At 39.0% G+C, this 20,719-nt stretch overlaps 1 protein-coding gene across 2 annotated transcripts in view; it reads left to right on the forward strand.

Annotated features, from left to right (window-relative positions):
- The window catches only part of myo10 (myosin X), a 71,773-nt gene extending 51,729 nt beyond the window's left edge, over positions 1 to 20,044 (forward strand). For both annotated transcript variants that reach the window (XM_077511878.1, XM_077511870.1), the window contains 19 exons: positions 994 to 1,100; positions 1,384 to 1,587; positions 2,923 to 2,962; positions 3,452 to 4,351; positions 5,909 to 6,023; positions 6,088 to 6,331; positions 6,455 to 6,550; positions 7,710 to 7,803; positions 7,877 to 7,932; positions 7,995 to 8,137; positions 9,496 to 9,708; positions 9,794 to 9,951; positions 10,972 to 11,384; positions 12,978 to 13,185; positions 14,946 to 15,082; positions 15,179 to 15,299; positions 17,506 to 17,952; positions 18,024 to 18,215; positions 19,554 to 20,044. In XM_077511878.1, the coding sequence (XP_077368004.1) occupies positions 994 to 1,100; positions 1,384 to 1,587; positions 2,923 to 2,962; positions 3,452 to 4,351; positions 5,909 to 6,023; positions 6,088 to 6,331; positions 6,455 to 6,550; positions 7,710 to 7,803; positions 7,877 to 7,932; positions 7,995 to 8,137; positions 9,496 to 9,708; positions 9,794 to 9,951; positions 10,972 to 11,384; positions 12,978 to 13,185; positions 14,946 to 15,082; positions 15,179 to 15,299; positions 17,506 to 17,952; positions 18,024 to 18,215; positions 19,554 to 19,664 (3,999 nt within the window). In that variant the 3' untranslated portion in view covers positions 19,665 to 20,044. The remainder of the gene's footprint in view (positions 1 to 993; positions 1,101 to 1,383; positions 1,588 to 2,922; positions 2,963 to 3,451; positions 4,352 to 5,908; positions 6,024 to 6,087; positions 6,332 to 6,454; positions 6,551 to 7,709; positions 7,804 to 7,876; positions 7,933 to 7,994; positions 8,138 to 9,495; positions 9,709 to 9,793; positions 9,952 to 10,971; positions 11,385 to 12,977; positions 13,186 to 14,945; positions 15,083 to 15,178; positions 15,300 to 17,505; positions 17,953 to 18,023; positions 18,216 to 19,553) is intronic.
- Positions 20,045 to 20,719: the final 675 nt, after the last annotated feature.

Here is a 20,719-nt window from a genome sequence, read left to right on the forward strand (position 1 = left end):
AAGCACAATATTGTGTTGTTTTTTTTAAGTATGAGCTTTTTTTTTTTTTTAACAATATTGTGACCTGTTTTTTTAAATATCGCCAACCTCCCCACAATATCGTGATAATATCGTATCGTGACGTTTGGATATCGTTCCATCCCGAATAGCCGCTGCAAGCGACAGGGGCGGCCATCTTGCTCCTCCCATCTTGCGAGCAGACTACAGTTTAAACGATTTGAGTTTAATGCTGCATTCGAGGACGGTCGGAAGTCGGATTTATCAGAGTTGTTTTTTTTTTTTTCCCCAGTTCCGACCTGAAAGCGTTCGAGACTAACCAAAATGGCGGATAGTGATAATTTTTATAATTATTATTATTATTATTATTATTATTTTTATTTTTAGTTTATTTTGGTCCTCAAAACTCATTTTGATGTCTACAAAACGTACCTTGTGGTAATTTTGCTTCATTTATTTGTTTTGATCTTATTTCATAAGCATTCCATACAATGAAATAAAGGGGGCGCCATTGTAGAGTGACGTCACTTGTAGTCCGTCGCCACGACGACAAGCACTTGCGCTAAGCCGTGTTTTCTTTCTTTCTTTCGTGTAAGAGGATTAACCCCCACCAGGCTCCCTGTGACGCATGAATGGATGAACGGGTTAACACAAAACCTTAAAACAAAACAAAAAAAAAGCCTACTAGAACATTTGAACTTTAAACAGAGGCACATTGTGTGTTTAACGTTTAACGTGAGTTTCAATGTGATTGGCTCAATCCGAGCACTTCTAAGAGGGTGTGCGCACTTTTGCAACCACATTATTTCAGCTGTTTATTTGTTATTAAGCTTTCCCTCAAACATTATTTATATGAAATTCAATTAACACGATTTTCAAATGAAGGCTCTTGGTCTCATCCCCCCCCCCCAAAAAAGGGTGTGTAGACTTTTGATAAGCAGGATGACGGTGAAGAATTTGTGTGATGCCAAAATATTTTTATTTTTTTGTGCTCAGGTGTTCCTCAGGGAAAGTCTGGAGCATCGTCTGGAGCAGCAGCGCGAGGTGGAGGTGCTGCGGGCCGCCATGATTATCCGAGCGCACGTGGCCGGCTACCTGGCCAGGTGATTCACTCGAGCGTCGTAAAAAGGAGGAGTACAGTACAGAGACAAAAATAAATAACAATTTAGGGGGTGCATCAAAGCTTTCTGTATGCTCTAGCATAAAAAAAAAAACCCAAAAAAACAAACAAACATAAATACGTCTTTTTAAAATAGAACGTATTTATACGTTTTTGTCAGCAAATGATTTCATTACGATTCAACCTTGTAACCCAACTGAATCTATAAGCAGCATTGATGTAATGTCATGCGAGCGAAATAATCTTTGCTTCTTTTTGTCCGTTAGGAAGCAGTACCGACGTCTGTTGCGCTGCGTGCTGGTCGTCCAGAAGAACTACCGCGCCATCTACTGGCGCCGCAAGTTCCTGCGGCTGCGGCGGGCGGCGCTCACGCTGCAGACGCGCCTGCGCGGTCACATGGCCCGACGACTGGTGGGACGCATGCTGGACGAGAGCCGGGCCAGGAGGCGGCGGCAGGAGGAAGAGGACAGGTCGCTTGGCCTTTCGTCCAATCCGCTCGCTTGGCGCGCTTTGGCCGCCGTACGGCGCAAATCGGCCAATCTTTGGGACACGGTCCTCCCAATTTGACATTTCAACCCCGTGAAAGATTTTCCTTTTTAGTCTAAAAGAACTTGCTTTTAGTGCTGTCACGATCGAAAATTTTTAGAATCGATTAATCTATCGATTATTTCATCGATTAATCAGGTTAGCTGCCCAGAGCGGCGGCCATCTTTGCCAATTGATTAGGTACACCTAGGAGTCTCGAAGATCGGCGGCCATCTTGGCCAATTTATTAGGTACACCCAGGATTCTCGGAAGAGCGGCGGCCATCTTGGCCAATTAATTAGGTACGCCTGGGATTCTCGTACCACTGCCCACACAGCGGCGGCCATCTTGGCCAATTGATTAGGTACACCTAGGGGTCTCGAAGATCTGCAGCCATCTTGGCCAATTTATTAGGTACACCTAGGATTCTCGGAAGAGCGGCGGCCATCTTGGCCAATTAATTAGGTACACCTGGGATTCTCGCACCACTGCCCACACAGCGGCGGCCATCTTGGCCAATTGATTATGTACACCTAGGGGTCTCGAAGATCTGCAGCCATCTTGGCCAATTTATTAGGTACACCTAGGATTCTCGGAAGAGCGGCGGCCATCTTGGCCAATTAATTAGGTACGCCTGGGATTCTCGCACCACCGCCCACACAGCGGCAGCCATCTTGGCCAATTGATTAGGTACACCTCAGAATCTCGAAGATCAGCGGCCATCTTGGCCAATTTATTAGGTACACCTAGGATTCTCGGAAGAGCGGCGGCCATCTTGGCCAATTAATTAGGTACGCCTGGGATTCTCGCACCACCGCCCACACAGCGGCAGCCATCTTGGCCAATTGATTAGGTACACCTCAGAATCTCGAAGATCGGCGGCCATCTTGGCCAATTTATTAGGTACACCCAGGATTCTTGGCCTCCTGCCAGCCCAGAACGGCGGCCATCTTGGTCAATTAGTTAGGTACGCCTGCGTTATCATCTAGCTAGCGCCTGGCTAGCGTTCACGTTTGCTAACTGACGTTCGTTTGTTTGCTTGTGAAAACAAAAGACAATTTTGCTCCTCATACATTTTTTTTTCCAACAAGATTATTCCCCAACGATAATTTGCATAACTTTACACAAAAAAAATCTAAATTTTTACGTGAGCAGTGTCAAACTCATTTGACTTTGAACGTTTTAACGTGGTTAAAAGATTATTTTTTTTCACGCGACTTTGACGTTGAAAAAATTTCCTTGACAGATGAGCTGACTTTTGTGTTTTTGCCTTTTGACAGGGAGAGACGACGACTGGAGGAGGAACAGCTTGCTCTCGAGGTACCAACATACACTCCACTGGGGAGAAGTTGCAAAAATGTCCACCCCCCCTCCAAACAAATTGTTGATCATTTAAACCAGGGGTGTCGAAACTATGCCTTGGGGGCCCATTTGCTGTCTGGCAACCATTTGTCAGCAGATATACTCAAAACTACATTTGACGACGATATATTGTGGCAGTTTTTGCGATATCGCCGGTATCGTTACAACCCTAATGTACACATCCTATATTTTTTGTTTTTTTGTTTTTGCAGGCCATTTATTTTTAGGGTTGTAAGATGAGTTTGAAATGATGAGACATTTTTGCTATGATTATCGTTAGTTTTAAAACATAATATGTAGTTTCAGTTAGTTTTTGTTTTATGAAAATCATTTTATTTCGTTCTTGAATGTATTTTATTTTTTTAAATTTTAGTTGGAATTTTTTCGTTAGTTTGAGTTGCCTTGAGTAACCTTGCTCCTGACACAACGGTGTGATCGTCACTTCAGGCATCGGCGAGGCTCGAGGAGCAGCGTCGAGCCGAAGAACTGGCGGCTCGCCTTCCGCTTCCGCCTCGGCCGCCGTCGCCCGACACTTTGGACGAGACGCCGCAGGCCGCGGGCGAGACATCCGACACCCGCGCGTCGGATGACTCTTCGGAGACATTGGCGGAGGAGGAGGAGGAGGACGCCATCCGTCCTCAGGAGGCGTCGCAGGTGGAGGAGATCCTGCGGCTGGAGCGCGAGATCCAGTCGCTGCAGATGAAGAAGGAGCGCCAGGAGCTGTCGCTGACGGAGGCCTCGTTGCTCCGCCTCCAACTGCTGCGCGAGCAGGAGCTGAAGCGGCTGGAGGACGAGGCCTGCCAGGCGGCGCAGCGCTTCCTGCGCTCGCTCAACTTCGACGAGATCGACGAGTGCGTCCGCAGCATCGAGAGCTCGCTGGGCGCCGGCGGCCGGCGGCCGGACGACGAGGACGTGGACGAAGGCTTGGGGGCGGACGACGAGGCGTTCAAGGACTCGCCCAACCCCAGCGAGCGCGGCCACTCGGACGGCCAGCGCACCAGCGGCATCCGGACCAGCGACGACTCGTCCGAGGAGGACCCGTACGCCAACGACGCCGTGACTGTCCCGCCCCTGCCGCCCACCGCCGTGCTGCTGCTCTCGCCGCCGCCGCCGCCGCCGCTGCCGGAGCCCCCGTGCGAGCTCATCCCGCCCGACGAGGATTCGGATTACGACCGGGACGACGACGACGACGACGACGACGACGAGGGGGGTGCGGCGTCCGCCGCCGGCAGCCTGCCGTTCTCCAACCCCGGCAGCGAGCGGTGGTCGCCCGACTGCCGCCGCTCCTCGGGGACCTACAACAGCTCGGGGGCGTACCGCTTCGGATCGGAGGGCGCCGTGTCCTCGGTGCGTTCTCCTCACATTGGATTCTTGCGAGTCGTGTTCATTTCGTCAACCAAAACAAAACAAAAATCATTATCATTTATTATTAGTTATTCATATTAATTTTTAGATATAATATAAGAATTATATATCATTTTAATTTTAAATTATTTTTTTAAATAATAATTTCATATAATATATTCATATAATATATATATATATATATATATATATATATATATATATATATATATATATATATATATATATTAGGGGTGTTAAAAAAATCGATTCGGCGATATATATATATATATATATATATATATATATATCGCGATACTACATCGCGCGATTCTCGAATCGATTCAATAAAAAAAAATCGATTTTTTATTTTTATTTTATTTTTTTAAGAGCTCAGAATTGTTCATTCGGTAGTCTTACTGATTCAACGTCTTATCATCATTGCCTTTATTATTATTTTTTTTTTGTGTGTGTGAATCGATTTTTAATCTTCCATTTTTAATGGAAAAATATTCAACAAAACGTCTGACTTCGGGTTCGGATTCACACCTTGAGCATGGAAGAATGTTATATGAACGGAACATTAAGCCTTAATATTTTATTTTAATGCTGTTCAAACATGAAACTGATTACAACCTCTATAAGACTGAAATTTCAGATCAATAAATCATACATTTTCATATAAATCTTACATTCTACAAGCTTACTGATTAGTATTTTCTAAATTTGAATGAAAAAAATCGCAACAATCGACTTATAAATTCGTATCGGGATTAATCGGTATCGAATCGAATCGTGACCTGTGAATCGTGATACGAATCGAATCTTCAGGTACTAGGCAATTCACACCCCTAATATATATATATATATATATATATATATTATATATATATATATATATATATATATATATATATATATGACATATATAATATATGTAATAATATAATTTATAAATATATCGTAATACAATTAAAAAAATATATTTTTTATATATTAATATTTAAATTTATTATATATTACATAATATATAATATTATATATATATATATTATCCGGTTCAGTTCCTGTTGAAGTCAAGTCACTTCCTGTTGAAATCAGGGCACTTCCTGTTGAAGTCAGGTCACTTCTGGGTCACTTCCTGTTGAAATCAGGTCACTTCCTGTTGTTACCAGGTCACATCAGCTCACTTCCTATTGAAATCAGGTCAATCCCTCGGTGCTTGATTTGTGGATTCCCCCCCCCCCTTCTCCCTTCATTCCTATGGGACTTTTTAGCGGGATTTTTGGGGAGTTGCGTCGCCACGGTAACTCGGAATTCCGAACAAAATAATACCCCACCGAGTCAGATTGAGCTGCATCTCTCTTAGAAAAAAAAAAAAAAAAAAGATTGAGCCGCATCTTTTGATCCGTCATTTGTGCAGGTACGTTCAACAGTTAGAGCCGCATTTTGTCTGAAAAATTCCCGGTAAATAAAGAAAAATAAATAAATGGCGTTTTCTGAGATGGTTAATATGTGCCTGCTTTTCTTCGCAAACCATCTCCGATTGTGTCTTGTCAGTTCGAGGACAGCGAGGACGACTTTGAGCGATCGGACGACGAGCTCTCGTACCGCCGCGACTCCGTCTACAGCTGCGTCACGCTGCCGTACTTCCACAGCTTCCTGCACATCAAAGGTAACGGATCCGCGCCGAGGCGCGTTAGACCCGGCGTTGGTAATCTCCGATCCCCCCCCGGCAGGCGGCCTGATGAACGGGTGGAAGCGGCGCTGGTGCGTGCTGAAGGACGAGACCTTCCTGTGGTTCCGCGCCAAACAGGAAGCGCTGAAGCAAGGCTGGCTGCACAAGAAGGGCGGCGGCTCGTCCACGCTGTCGCGCCGGAACTGGAAGCGGCGCTGGTTCGTCCTGCGCCACAGCAAGCTCATGTACTTTGAGAACGACGGCGAGGACAAGCTCAAGGGCGTTCTGGACGTGCACGCCGCCAAGTGAGTCGAACCCGGACGGCGAAAAGAAAGCCGCGTTGCTAGCGTGCTAATCCGACGCTCGGTTAGCTAGCCGAGCCGGTAGCCAAGATGAACGAGTTGTTGTTGTCGTTGTCGTTGTTGCAGCGAGGTGATCGACAACACCAACAAGGAGAACGGCATCGACATCGTCATGCCGGAGAGAACGTACCACCTGGTGGCCGAGACGGCCGAGGACGCCAGGTCAGGACGATCCAACATCAAATCGTTCCACGTTTTAAAAACTGAATAATAAATAGGTATTCAGAAATAAAACTGATTGTGTTTGTTGGCAGAAAAAAAATAACCTCCCCAAAAATATATATATTTTTTTTAATTAATTTTTTTCAATAAATTTTAAAAAATAAACAATTATAAAAATCCGAAATAAAAAAAATTGTTCTTGATGATGATGATGATGATGATTATGATGATGCCGATGATAATGGTGGTGACAAAAATCGGCGACCACAAAATAATTCTACATTTATTATTTTAAATAAAATTAAAACAAAAAATAATAATAATTAATTCAGAAATAAAGTGGATTGTGTTTGGCAGAAAAAAAAAATTAACCCCCCCCCCCCCCCAAAAAAAACCTAACAATTACATGTATTTTTTTTAAATAAATTTAAAAAATACTTATATCTAATTAATTCACAAATAAAATGTATTGTGTATGTGGCAGAAAAAATTAACACCCCCCCAAAAAAAAAAAAAAAAATCTAAATGTATATTTTACATGTATTTTTTTTTAAATACATGTAAAAAATAATAAAACTAAATAAATAAATACATAAATAAATATAAAAATTGAAATAAAATAGATTGTGGACAGAAAAAAAATTACACCCCCAAAAAACATTTTTTACATGTATTTTTTATAATAAATTTAAAAAAATAATGAAATAAATACATTGTTAAAAATCTGAAATAAAATAGTTTGTTGGCAGAAAAAAAATGTTCCCTAATTTTTTATTTTATTTTATTTTTTTAATAGGAGTTAAAGTTTTAACTTTGAGAGCACTATTTTTTTTAAGTAAGTCTTTGATGAAAAACAAACTTACCAAAAACATTTGTAAATTAATTTTCTAAAATAATATGAAAAAATGCATTTATTTATATTTTAAATCAAATTGATTGTGTTTGATCACAGAAAAAAAAAATGTTTTTATTGACCCAAATACTTTGAATATCACGATGCCGCAATATTTTTGCTGCCATCTTCATCCCGGCCGATTGGAATATCGACCCGTGCCTAATAATGACAATAATGAATATGCCGACGATGATGACGATAATCAAGAGTATGTCACGTTTGATGTTGACGCTATTTTTTCCGTCCGTCTCCCGCGGTAACCAGCCAGTGGTTCAGCGTGCTGAGTCAGGTCCACGCCTCCACCGAGCAAGAAATCGGCGAGATGCACGACGAGCAGGCCAACCCGCACAACGCCGTGGTGAGTAAAAAAAAAAAAAAATCTCCCTGCCGGCCTTTTCCCGAGCGCTGACGAAATGTGCTCCCGCCCGCAGGGCACTCTGGACGTGGGCATGATCGACTCGGCGTGCGCGTCCGACAATCCCGAGAGGTGAGAACGGACGCGTTGGCGCTCGACTCGCGAGTCGTTCTAACGTTCGCTCGCTGACGCAGGCCCAACTCGTTCGTCATCATCACGGCCAACCGAGTGCTGCACTGCAACGCCGACACGCCCGAGGAGATGCACCACTGGATCACGCTGCTGCAGCGCTCCAAGGGCGACGCCCGCGTCGACGGACAGGAGTTCGTCGTCCGAGGTGAGAGCCCCGCCCACCACCACCACAACAAAAATACAAATTTTGGACGAAAGCAGGTCACTTTTCAGATATTTTTTTAACATGAACAACAAGAAAAATGTCTTCAAATAGTTTTTTGGGGGAAAATAAATAAATAAATGAAAATAATAATAACAAATAAATAAATAACAATATAAAACAATTAAATAAATATAAATACAATAATAAAATAATAGATACATTAATAACTAAAATAAATAATAACATTAAAAATAATAAATAAATAAATAAAATAATAATAAATAAATAAAAAAAATAATATAAATTAAAATAAGAAATGTAATAAATAAATAAAATAAAATACAATAAAAAAAATAATATAAAATAAATACACCAAAAAACAAACCAAAATATGTTAGAGAAAGAAAGAAAAAAAGAGAAAAAAATGAAACAAAAATAAATATAAATAAAATAATAATAAATAAATTAATATTAAACAATCAAAAAATAAATAAAATAATCAAAGTAAATAAATAAATAATATAAATTAAAACAGAAATATGATAAATAAATAAAATCATGTGAAATAAAAAATGTGTTGCAGAAAAAGAATCTTAAAAATAATTCATGACATTCAGTCGCAAAAAAATAAAATAATAAAATAAATGTCAATAAAATAATAATGTAATAAATTAATTCATAATAAACAATAGAATAAATAAATAAATACACTTTAAAATAAAATAAGAAATATAAGAAATAAATAAAATCACATATAATAAATAAAATAATGTGAAATAAATAGTATTCATAATAATAATAATAAACAAAAATATGTTGAAGAAAAAGAATCTTTGCAAAAAGAATTCATGACATTCAGGAGCAAAAAAAAATGTAGTAAGAAAAATCTTATCTAGAAGCAAAAAATAAGTAAATAAGGCGTCACTTACCACTTGGTGCCAAAGGGATTTTTTTTTTTTTACTACTTTTTCAATCCTCTTTTTCTCAAGAAAAAACGTTTTCACTCTATATTTGAGTAGTTTTCTCCAAAAGTTGTATGCTTTCAGGAAGGAAAAAAAAAACAACTCAAAAAGAAAATTCAATGTACCCCTAAAAGGACGCAACTTTCAAGAACAATAGTTCTCAATTTGTACCTTTTTTTATCCTCTTTCGTTTATTTTCCCCAAAAATATGAAATTAATCAATTAAATAACATCTCACCCAGTGATTTTTCACGCCTTTGGATCATCCAACCGAAAGGAATATTATTATTATTATTATTCTTATTACACATTTCAAATGGGGAAGAAATTCGGTTTTCTTCTTAGGATTTCCCGATACGCGTTCACGTCATCCGCGTGTGTGCGTGTGCGCGTCAGGGTGGCTGCACAAGGAGACGAAGAGCGGCGGCGGCGGCGGCTCGGCGGGCGCCAAAGCGGCGGCCAAGCTGAAGAAGCGCTGGTTCGTGCTGACGCACAATTCCCTCGACTACTACAAGAGCTCGGAGCGCGGCGCCGTCAAGCTGGGAACGCTGGCGCTCAACAGTTTGTGCTCCGTCGCGCCGCCCGACGACAGGCTCTTCAAAGACACGGGTGGGCGGAGCCGAGAGATGGCGCGATCGCGTTTTGGCCGACCTCGTGACCTTTTGCCATTTTCTTTTTTTTTTTTTTTTGCCAGGCTACTGGACGGTGACGGTGCACGGCCGCAAGCACTCGTGCCGCCTGCACTGCAAACTGCTGAACGAGGCCACCCGCTGGGCCGCCGCCGTCCAGAACGTCATCGACGCCAAAGCGCCCATCGACACGCCCACGCAGCGACTCATCCAGCACATCAAGGTGGGCGGCGGCAAAACCTCGCGGGTTATTTCTGTCACAATGCAGGAAATATGCAGGAAATTGGTCAAAAAGGAGTCAAATGTTGTTTGGAAATATTGTATTCAATTTTGTAAGTATTATGTAAATATATCAAATAGGATATATTTATATAATATGACAAATATTTTGACTCACATTTTTTTCATTTTTGTATTTTGACTAAAATTAAAATGGATATAAAAAATATAATTCAAAAAAATACATATAAAAATATTAATGAAATGGAAATAAAAACAACTGTTTATATATGTATGCATGTGTAAAAAATAAAAAATGAGATTAAAAAAAAATAAAAATAAATACAAAAATAAATATAGAAATAGAATTAAATATCAACCAATAAATAAAAATGCTCTGCTCTCTATAAGTAAAAAAAAATACAACAAAAATACAAAGAAATAGAAAAATAAATGTGCAAATAAATATATAAATAGAATTAAATATCAATCAATAAATAAAAATGTTCTGCTCTCTGAGTAAAAGAAATGCAAAAAAAATAGATTTAAAAAATACAAAGAAATAGAAAAATAAATGTGTAACTAAATACAAAAATAAATGTATAAATAGAATTTAATATCAATCAATAAATACAAATGTTCTGCTCTCTATGAAAATTAAAAAATACAAAGAAATAGAAAAATAAGTGTGTAAATAAATAAAAAAATAAATGTATAAATAGAATTTAATATCAATCAATAAATACAAATGTTCTGCTCTCTATGAAAATTAAAAAATACAAAGAAATAGAAAAATAAGTGTGTAAATGAATGTAGAAATAGAATATCAGGACGAAATGTTATTCAAATGAGGGGGCGGTCCTAAACATGTCTTGGGTTGTATTTATTGATTGATATTTAATCATTTTTGTATTTATTTCCACATTTCTTGATATATATTTCGTATCGAATTTTTGAAGGTTGTTATTTTTATAATGCTCGTGCATTTCCCCCCGTTTACGTTTACGTTTACGTTTGCGTGCAGGAGAACAGCCTGAACTCGGAGGTGGTGGATCAGATCTACAAGCGGAACCCCATCCTGCGCTACAGCCAGCACCCGCTGCACTCGCCGCTCCTGCCGCTGCCGTACGGCCACGTGGGCGGCGCCGGCGCCGGCCAGAGGACCCCGCAGGAGGAGGCGCTGGCGGCCTTCGCGCGCCTGCGGCAGCTGGAGGCGGCGTCCGACCCGGCGCCGGGCATCCAGGCGCTGCTGCGGGCGTGCCGCGAGCCGCGCGCCCTCCGCGACGAGCTCTACTGCCAGCTGGTCAAGCAGACGGCGCGGCCGCCGCAGCCCGGCGCCGCCGCCGACCTGGCCCGGTGGAAGGCGCTGGCGTGCGCCGCCTGCGCCTTCCTGCCCGGCAGGAGCGTCCTGGCCTACGTCAGGCTGCACCTCAAGAGGTAGCCACGCCCACAAAATCGCTCCTTCCTCCACTTTCCTAAGGTTCTTTTCGTGAAATATAACCAACGCTAAAATTGAACAAAACAATTTCAGCAACAAAATAACATTTTATGTAAAAAAAAAAAAAAATGAGCTAAAACTGTAATTATAGCAAAAAATGTCCTTCATTTTAGTCTTTGGTAATTAATTTAGTACATGAGAATTTAAATGGGATTTTAAGTCGGTTTGTTTTGATATTATTAACCAGAAGTAGGATTTTTTTTTAATTTAATTTTATTTTTTTTTACTTTATTCAATACCTCCATAAAGTACATCACACCAGTACCATTTTTCTCCTTTTTTTATTTTTATTTTTATTTTTTATTTTTTATTTTTAGCTCTTTTCCTCATTTTCACCTGTGTTACATTTTCTCAAATCTCCCCTCAAAAAACATTTCCAACATCAACTTTTGAACAACACTGTGTTACTTTCACTTTTAACTCATTCAACCCCAAAACGTTTTTAAATACTTGGTTCTGCAGTCCCAAAAACGTATTTATACGTCATTTTTTGTTTTTTTGCTTCTGACATGAAGAGGTCACTTAAAGAAAACAATGACCAAACCAGTAACATAGTACAGCAGAAATTCCCCCCCCCCTTTTTTTTTTAATAACTATACAAATACAAAGTACAAAATAAACACCAATCAGTTATGAATGCAAAAATAATCCGATTTAATGCTGCTCGTGTATGAAGAAAACATTAACCCATTTGCTCCCAAAAACGTATAAACACGTTCTATTTTAAACATTACCATGGTCCCAAAAACATATTTATAAAAAAATTTGTATCATTATTTTTTTAATCCTAGAGCATACAAAAGTGTTTGATATAGCTTCTGACATGAAGAGGTCACTTAAAGCAAACAATGGTACAACATCAATTCCCCCTTTTTTTCATCACTATACAAATACAAAGTAAGAAATAAACACCAATCACGGTTAATAAAAAGTAATCAGGGTAAAAAAATAAAAGGCTTTTGTAATACACTTTAAGAAAAAAAATAATCCAATTTAAGGCTGCTGTAGTATGAAGAAAATATTTGCTCCCAAAAATCTATAAACACGTTCTATTTTAAACATTACCATGGTCCCAAAAACATATTTATACGTTTTTTTTAATTATTTTTTTAATGTTTTAATACAGCTTCTGGCATGAAGAGGTCACTTAAAGCAATGGTAGTTATTACAAGAAACGACCAGTAGGTGGCAGGAGAGTTTTTGCCATTGTGTTCACCAGGAATGTGAATAATGATAAAATGTCGTTATATTCTAATGCTAATTGCAGGAAAACGGAAACAGATAGAAACATACTTTTTTTTCCTGGTGAAAAAAAAGAGACAAATTTTTCTTTTGGTAAGTTCCATGTTTTTATAGAAATAGAACAGAATATTCTGTCGGCTTTGTAAAATCAGTCAAGATCCTGTAAAACAGCCTTTTTCCTCCCCTCTTGAAATTTCCCATGCCACTTTTTTGGTAGTTTGATGTCACCGGTGTACCCCCTCGACCCAAAATGACTTTAACGGCAACGCCCCCCCAACCCCCCCGCGCAGGACCCGAGAGGCGTTCCCGGGCACGGAGCTGGAGCGCTACGCCGCCTCGGCGCTGGACGCGCTGAAGAAGACGCGCGGGCGCGAGAACGTGCCGTCGCTGGAGGAGATCCGAGCGGTGGCGGCGCGTCGGGACATGAGCACCACCGTGCACTGTCACGGCGGCGGCTGCTGCAAGATCACCATCAACTCGCACACCACCGCCGGGGAGGTGAGACGCCCAATGCTGCAATTTTGCACCATTCCATCATTTTGCAACTTTTTTTTTGGGAAGCCACAAGCTTTCCAGATGGACTTTTTGCTGCTGACTCGCGTTAGTAATAAGATAGAAGCAAATAGGGCTGTGCAATTCAATGACAATTTCAATTATTACACTCCACAATTACAAAACCAGCATAATCCTTCAAAAACGATTCGTAATACTAATTTTAGAGTTTTCTTTTTCATGTATACATTTGCAGCTTTTTAAATTTAAAAATAACTCATTTAATCAATTTCGTTTCATTCAAAATCATTTTATGTGCCTAAATATTTTTTCTTGTTTTGTACCAAAAAATAAATGATTGTACTTCTGCACTTCAACATAAATAAATAATTATAAATATATAAAATAGAATATTTTATATATAACATATAAATATAATAGGAATATAAAATATATTAATTATTATAAATATATATGATTATAAATTCTCTTTGGTCCAAAAGGAACTTACATATTTATTGTTTTTTTTATTTTATTTTATTTACATTTTTTATTTATTTATTTATTTATTTTTACAAAATTATAGTATTTGTCGTATTTTTCTAGTTCGTCTTAATATTTTTTTAAATGCTTAAACATGATCTTGTTTTGTACTGAAAATAAATTATCGTTTGAATAATCGGGATTTCAATTATTGCCAAAATAATCGTAATTATTATTTTTCCCATAATCGAGCAGGCCGAGGAGGAAATAATAGTTGCACAAATTTGGAAACATTTCACACTTCATCATTTCAGCATTTTGCCAGAGGAAAAAAAAAAAAGTTGGACATATTTGACAAAAAACAAAAAAAAAAGTTTCTTACAGGGGAAAAAAAAAACAAAAAAAAGGCATTATAGTTTCAAGGGAATTGAAGCTATACAGTGTTCTCTCGTTTATCGTTCCAAAAACTACACGCAATAGTGGAAGTTTGCGTTAATTTATCAAAAAAATAAAAAATAAAAATCATGTTAATTTTGTATATTTTTCCATTTATCATGTTTTTGTTTTGTTTTTTTCATTTTGGTATGATTTTTAGTTTATTATAAAGCGTCCAAAATCAATGTATTATTTGTATTATTAAACCATATCTGTTCTTTTTCATTTACAGTCTTTTTTTTTTTTCATTAAAAGTGTGTTTTTATATTTATTTATTACAGTATTGTATACAGCATAGTATATAGTTTTTTTTTCACTTATTATGTTTTTTTGTTTGTTTTGGTATGATTTTTAGTTTACTCTCAATACTTTTTCATTCATCATTTGTTTTTGTTTTTTTTGTTTACAGTCATTTTCCCCATTAAAAGTATGTATTTTTTTATTTGCTTATTACAATACAGCTCAGTATATAGTTTTTTTTTATTATTATTTATTATGATTTTTAGTGATTCATCATTTGTTTTTCATTTTGAGTAATTTTTCCCCATTAAAAGTATGTTTTTTTTTTTTTTTATGTAATTGACTTATGATACAGCACAAGATACATTTTCTATCATAACTAACAAGCGTGATTGAAAACACGACTACAACTGCGACTACATTTCAAAATGGCAGACAAAATGAACAGCCGTGACCACGTGGAAGCGCCCTTGAGCAAGTGACCGAACGGGAACCGTATTTTTCTCAACACTCACCAACTGAAAGCAAAAAAAGAAAAAAGAAGCCGACCTATATTTGCCGAAGTTCATATTTGCAGCGTGTGTGAATGTGTCGTGCGTCGGCGTCAGGTGGTGGAGAAGCTCCTGCGCGGTTTGGCCATGGAGGACAGCAGGAACACGTTTGCGCTGTTCGAGCACAACCACGTGGTGGAGAACGCCATCGAGAGTCGCACGCTGGTCGCCGACGTGCTCGCCAAGTTTGAAAAGTCAGCTGCCAGCAAATTCTTCTTTGTTGGTGTCGTTCTTTAGCCGTCGTTAAATTTTAAAAAATAAATAAATAAATGTCACTTCCTGTGGCGTAGGTTGTCCTCCAGTCCAGAAGAGGGCAGCGCAGGCTGGAAGTTCTACTTCAAACTTTATTGCTTCCTGGACGTGGACGACGTTCCTAAAGACAGCGTGGAATTTGCCTTCATGTTTGAACAGGTAAGCGCGACCAACACAAACTACCCGTGCTGGTTACCAGTACCGGACCGGGAATTTTAGAATAAATTCCAAATATATGAAGAAATGAAAATTGAAATGAAATTGAACTCAATAAATGAATAAATAAATATTCGAGTCCGGATCTGTGCTTTGCCACATCTAACTCAACGACCGGATTTTTCGGACCATAAAGTCCAAATATGACACTTTATAAAAAGTTACAAATTTGCCACTTTCTAAACTTGCAAATTTATGATTTTTTATTATTATTATTTTTTTTAGGAGTCACTTTCTAAAGTGGCAAATTTGCCACTTAAACTCGCAAATTTACGGGGTTTTTTTCTCTTGCAAATATTTCACTTTCTAGAAACTTTCCACTTCCACAGTGGCAAATTTGCAACAAAAAAAATCGTAAATTTGTGCGTTTTTTTCTCTCGCTAATTTGCCACTTTATAAACTTGCAAATTTGCCACTTTTTACACTCGCAAATTCACGTTTTTTTCTCGCAAATTTGCCACTTTATAAATTCACAATTTTGCCACTTTAGTCACAAATTTTTCTAAACTCACAAATTTACAAGTTTTTTTCCCATATATTTGCCACTTTAGAAAGTCACTAATTTGGTACTTTCTAAACTCACAAATTCACAAGTTTTTTTTTTCTCTCGCAAATTTGCCACTTTATAAACTTGCAAATTTATGATTTTTTTTTTTTTTTTTTTTTTTTATGAGTCACTTTCTAAAGTGGCAAATTTGCCACTTAAACTCGCAAATTTACGATTTTTTTTTTCTTGCAAATATTTCCTCTTTCTAGAAACTTTCCACTTCCACAGTGGCAAATTTGCAACAAAAAAATCGTAAATTTGTGCGTTTAAAAAGTGGCAAATTTACCATTTTAGAAAGTCGCAAATTTGCCACTTTTTAAACTCACAAATTCATGATTTTTTTTTTCTCTCGCAAATTTGCCACTTTATAAACTTGCAAATTTGCCACTTTTTAAACTCGCAATTTCACGTTTTTTTCTCGCAAATTTGCCACTTTATAAACTTGCAAATTTGCCACTTTTTAAACTCACAAATTCACAAGTTTTTTTTCTCTGGCAAATTTGCCACTTTATAAATTCACAGTTTTGCCACTGTAGTCACAAATTTTTCTAAACTCACAAATTTACAAGTTTTTTTTCCCATATATTTGCCACTTTAGAAAGTCACTAATTTGGTACTTTCTAAACTCACAAATTCACAAGTTTTTTTTTCTCTCGCAAATTTGCCACTTTATAAACTTGCAAATTTGCCACTTTTTAAAGTCGCAAATTCACAAGTTTTGTTCTTGCAAATTTGCCACTTTAGAAAGTTGCAAATTTCACTTTCAAAACGCAGAATTAAAAAAAAAAAAATTCTCGCAAATTTTCCACTTTAGAAACTCGCAAATTTTAAACTCGTAAATTCACAAGGTTTTTTTTCTCACAAATTTGCCACTTTAGAAAGTCGCACATTTTCCACTTTAGAAAGTTGTAATTTTTTTAAACTCGCAAATTTGCCACTTTAGAAAGTAGCAAATTTGGCACTTTCTAAACTCACAAATTTACGAGTTTTTTCCCCGCAAATTTGCCACTTTAGACTTTTAGAAAGTGGCAAATTTGCCACTTTCTAAACGAATTTGATTTTTTTTTCTCGCAAATTTTCCACTTTTGAAACTCGCAAATTTGCCTCTTTAGAAAATTGCAAATTTGCCACTTCTTAAACTCGTAAATTCATGAGGTTTTTTTTCTCACAAATTTGCCACTTTAGAAAGTCGTAAGTTTTTCTAAACTCGCAAATTTACAAGTTTTTTCCCCGCAAATTTGCCACTTTAGACTTTAGAAAGTAGCAAATTTGGCACTTTCTAAACTCAAAAATTTACGAAATTTGTCACTTAAGAAAGTCATAAATTTGCCACTTTCTAAAATAATGAATGTACGAGTTTTTATCTTGCAAATTTGCCACTTTAGAACGTGGGAGATTTGCAAGTATTTTTCCTCGGAATATTGCCCCGCCCTCTAAAAAAATATATTTATACGTGGCCCTAATACACCGTCACGTCTAAAGGACGAAATACTTTCTAAATACTTGAATACTCTTGATGTTGTTTTTTTCAACTGGGGTAAATGCAAGCATTTATTTCCCATGGAAAAGCGACGGCCTCACGCTCCGTTTTTGTGCGTTCAGGCTCACGAAGCGGTGATCCGCGGCCAGTACCCGGCGCCCGAGGAGACGCTGCAGTTCCTGTCGGCGTTGCGCCTTCAGTACCTCCTGGGGGACCAAACGCCGGGGGCCCAGGTGCCGGAAACGTGCCGGGTGTTCCCCGTGGGCCGCCTGCGGGCCCGCCTGCGCCGGAGCTTTGCGCCGAGCGACTGCGCGCCGGAGCGCAAGCGCCGCAGCTTCCTGGAGGGGACGCTGCGGCGCAGCCTGCGCCGGCGCTCGGACGCCGCCGGCGCCGATGACGACGCCGGCGGCCTGGAGGCCTGGATGAGGGAGGAGGCGGACGCCGTCCGCGCCGGCGTGCTGGACAAGTGGGCCAAGCTGCGCGGCGTCGCGCCCGAGCAGGCCATGCGCAAGTACATGGCGCTGGTCCGGGACTGGCCCGGCTACGGCGCCACGCTCTTCGACGTGGAGGTGGGTGAGGTCGTGACGTCGAACGCGGCTTCCGGGGAATCGTGCTTGAGCGTGTTTTGTTGTTGCCACAGTGCGGCGACGGCACCTTCCCGTCGGCGCTGTGGCTGGGCGTGAGCCGCGAAGCCGTGTCAGTGTACAAGCGCGGCGAGCCGCGCCCGCTGGAGGTTTTCCCCTACGAGCGCATCCTGTCCTTCGGGGCGCCGCTCGCCAACACATACAAGATCGCCGTGGACGGGCGGGAGCTCGTCTTTGAGACGCAAATGGTACGTGACACCCCCCCAAAAAAAGTGGCGCGACGACGCCGACGCTCCAAACAAAACATCAAACAAACAGCCAAAGGTGTTGCCAAAGTAACTTCAAAAAGTAACTTTGTTACTTTACTGATGACAGTACTTGATTATTCATGTCATAGTTACTTTATTACTTGATTTTAAAAGTAATTTAGTTACTTTACTGATCACTTGATTATATCTGAGTTACTTATTTTTTTTTATTTGAAAGGTAATGTAATTTACTTTATACAATGCTTGGTTTTCAAAAGTACAGTAACTGTCATAGTGTCATAGGTACTGTATTACTTGATTTTAAAAATAATTTGTTACTTTATAGATTGATTTTTTTTAAAAGTCACTTGTTTGACTGATTACTTGATTTTTAGTCTTCCACATAATTCATCCGATTAAGTGAAGCTAATGCTAAGGTAATGCTAATGCTAAGTTAGCATTCTAAGTTAGCATGCTAAGTTAATGCTAATGTTAATGTTAAACTACTGCTAAGTTAGCATGCTAAGCTAATTCTAAGTTAGTGTGTTTTAAGCTCATGTTAATGTGAAGTCATGTTATCATGCTAAGCAATTGCTAAGATAATGCTAATGCCAAGTTAGCATGTTAAGTTAGCACGCTAAGTTAATGCTAAGTTAACATGCTAAGTTAGCATTTTAAATTAGCATGCTGAGCTAATGCTAATGCTAAGTCAACATGCTAGGTTATCATGTTAAGCTAATGCTAAGTTAATGCTAATGTTAAGCTAATGCTAATGCCAAGTTAGCATGAGAAGCTAATGCTATGGTAACATGCTAACTTAGCACGCTAAGCTCATGCTAAGTTAGCATTCTAAATTAGCATTCTAAGATTATGATAATGCCAAGTTAACTTGCTAAGATAATGCTAAGGTAACATGCTAACTTAGCATGCCAAGCTAATGCGAAGTTTATGTAATGCTAATGCTAAGTTAGCATGTTAAGCTAATGCTAAATTAGGTTAGCACACTAAGCTAATGCTAAGCTACTGCTAAGATCATGCTAATGCTAAGCTAATTTACAGTCTACTAATTTACGTCATTTCAACATGACTCAACTTAACTTTATTTATAAAGCGCGTCAAGAACAGGCATTGCTGTATACAAAGTAACACAATAATAATGTAAGCAAATGAGTTAGCGTTGCTAAGTAAACTGGCAGCACCGCAATCAACCGAGCAACCAAGCAAGGAACCCTAACGTGATCAACACTCCGCTAACAGGCAGAAAGTCCCATTCTCCGGCTCCCTGGTGGAGGTAACAAAAGGTGACTGACTCCTCCTCTTCCTCTTCCTGTTGTCCAGGTGATGGCCATCGCCAAGCTAATGAAGGCGTACGTCAGCATGATGGTCAAGAAGCGCTACAGCAACTGTCAGTCGTTCGGCGGCCATTGCGGCGCCTGGTTAGCCCCCTGAAAACCGGTCCGGTTCGGTCTCAGACCACATTCCTCGGCGGCATCGTTGTTCCACAAAGATTGTTGGTGCTTAGCTGACCAGGCTGCTCCAAATGCAACTTTTAGCTCCACCCACCAAAAAAGATGGACAGGACAGGATTTTGGAAATGAACCTCCGCACCAATAGGGGGAAGCACACCTTTTTTTTTTTCCAATTTCAAGAAAATATTTTTGGAACTTTTCGATTAGCACTAACAGTTTTCTTTTAAGCGACTTTGAAAAGAATGTAAAGAAAGAAAGAAAAAAAAACGATGTAAATAAGCCGAAACATTTCAAGTTTGTCGTCGAATGTTCTGATTGGCTGACCGGGCAAGGGAAGGCCATGCAAGCGCCTGAAGAAAATAATAATAATAATAATAATAATGATGGTCCACATGTGGTCCGTTTCAACCACTCTTGACTTACATTCCATTTCAACTGGGTTGCTATGGAGACGTCGTCAAAGCACTTGTTGCTCCATGGCGACGGTTTTAGCTAGTTGGTGTTTTCGCTTTTAAAGCAGAATTTCTCAAACTTTTTGGAATCAGGGGAGAACGTTTTTTTTTTTTTTTTTTTTTTTTTTTTTAAACACAAAGAAGCCCTCAAAATCCAAATGGCCGCCACAATTAAACGCTCATTAGCATTAAAAAAATAATAATGAAAAATTGAGAATAAGCAGGCAATCAGGGAGAGCGAAAAAAAAAAGAAAAAAAAAGTCATTTCCGAAGTGCCTGACAGCGAATGTGCGAGTTTCTACTATATCGTCCTAAACACCATAGCAGTTTGAAAAGTGCCTATTTTGTGATTTGTTTTATTTTATTATTTGGTGGTTACATACAGACAAAAAAATGCTGCGACAACGGCAGGGTAAATTGTAAAAGTCGGAATGTTTACAAGAAAAAAGATCAAGTCACAATTTTATACAAATCAAGTCTTTTTTTTTCACAAGATAAAATTCTTAAAATATTTCAGCAGTAAAAACTTTATATTTTGTCTATAATTAATGTGGTGACTTTGAAAATATTTTTCATGTACAAT

This window comes from Festucalex cinctus, chromosome 1, assembly GCF_051991245.1.
Source record: "Festucalex cinctus isolate MCC-2025b chromosome 1, RoL_Fcin_1.0, whole genome shotgun sequence".
Classification (NCBI taxonomy): Eukaryota; Metazoa; Chordata; class Actinopteri; order Syngnathiformes; family Syngnathidae; genus Festucalex; species Festucalex cinctus.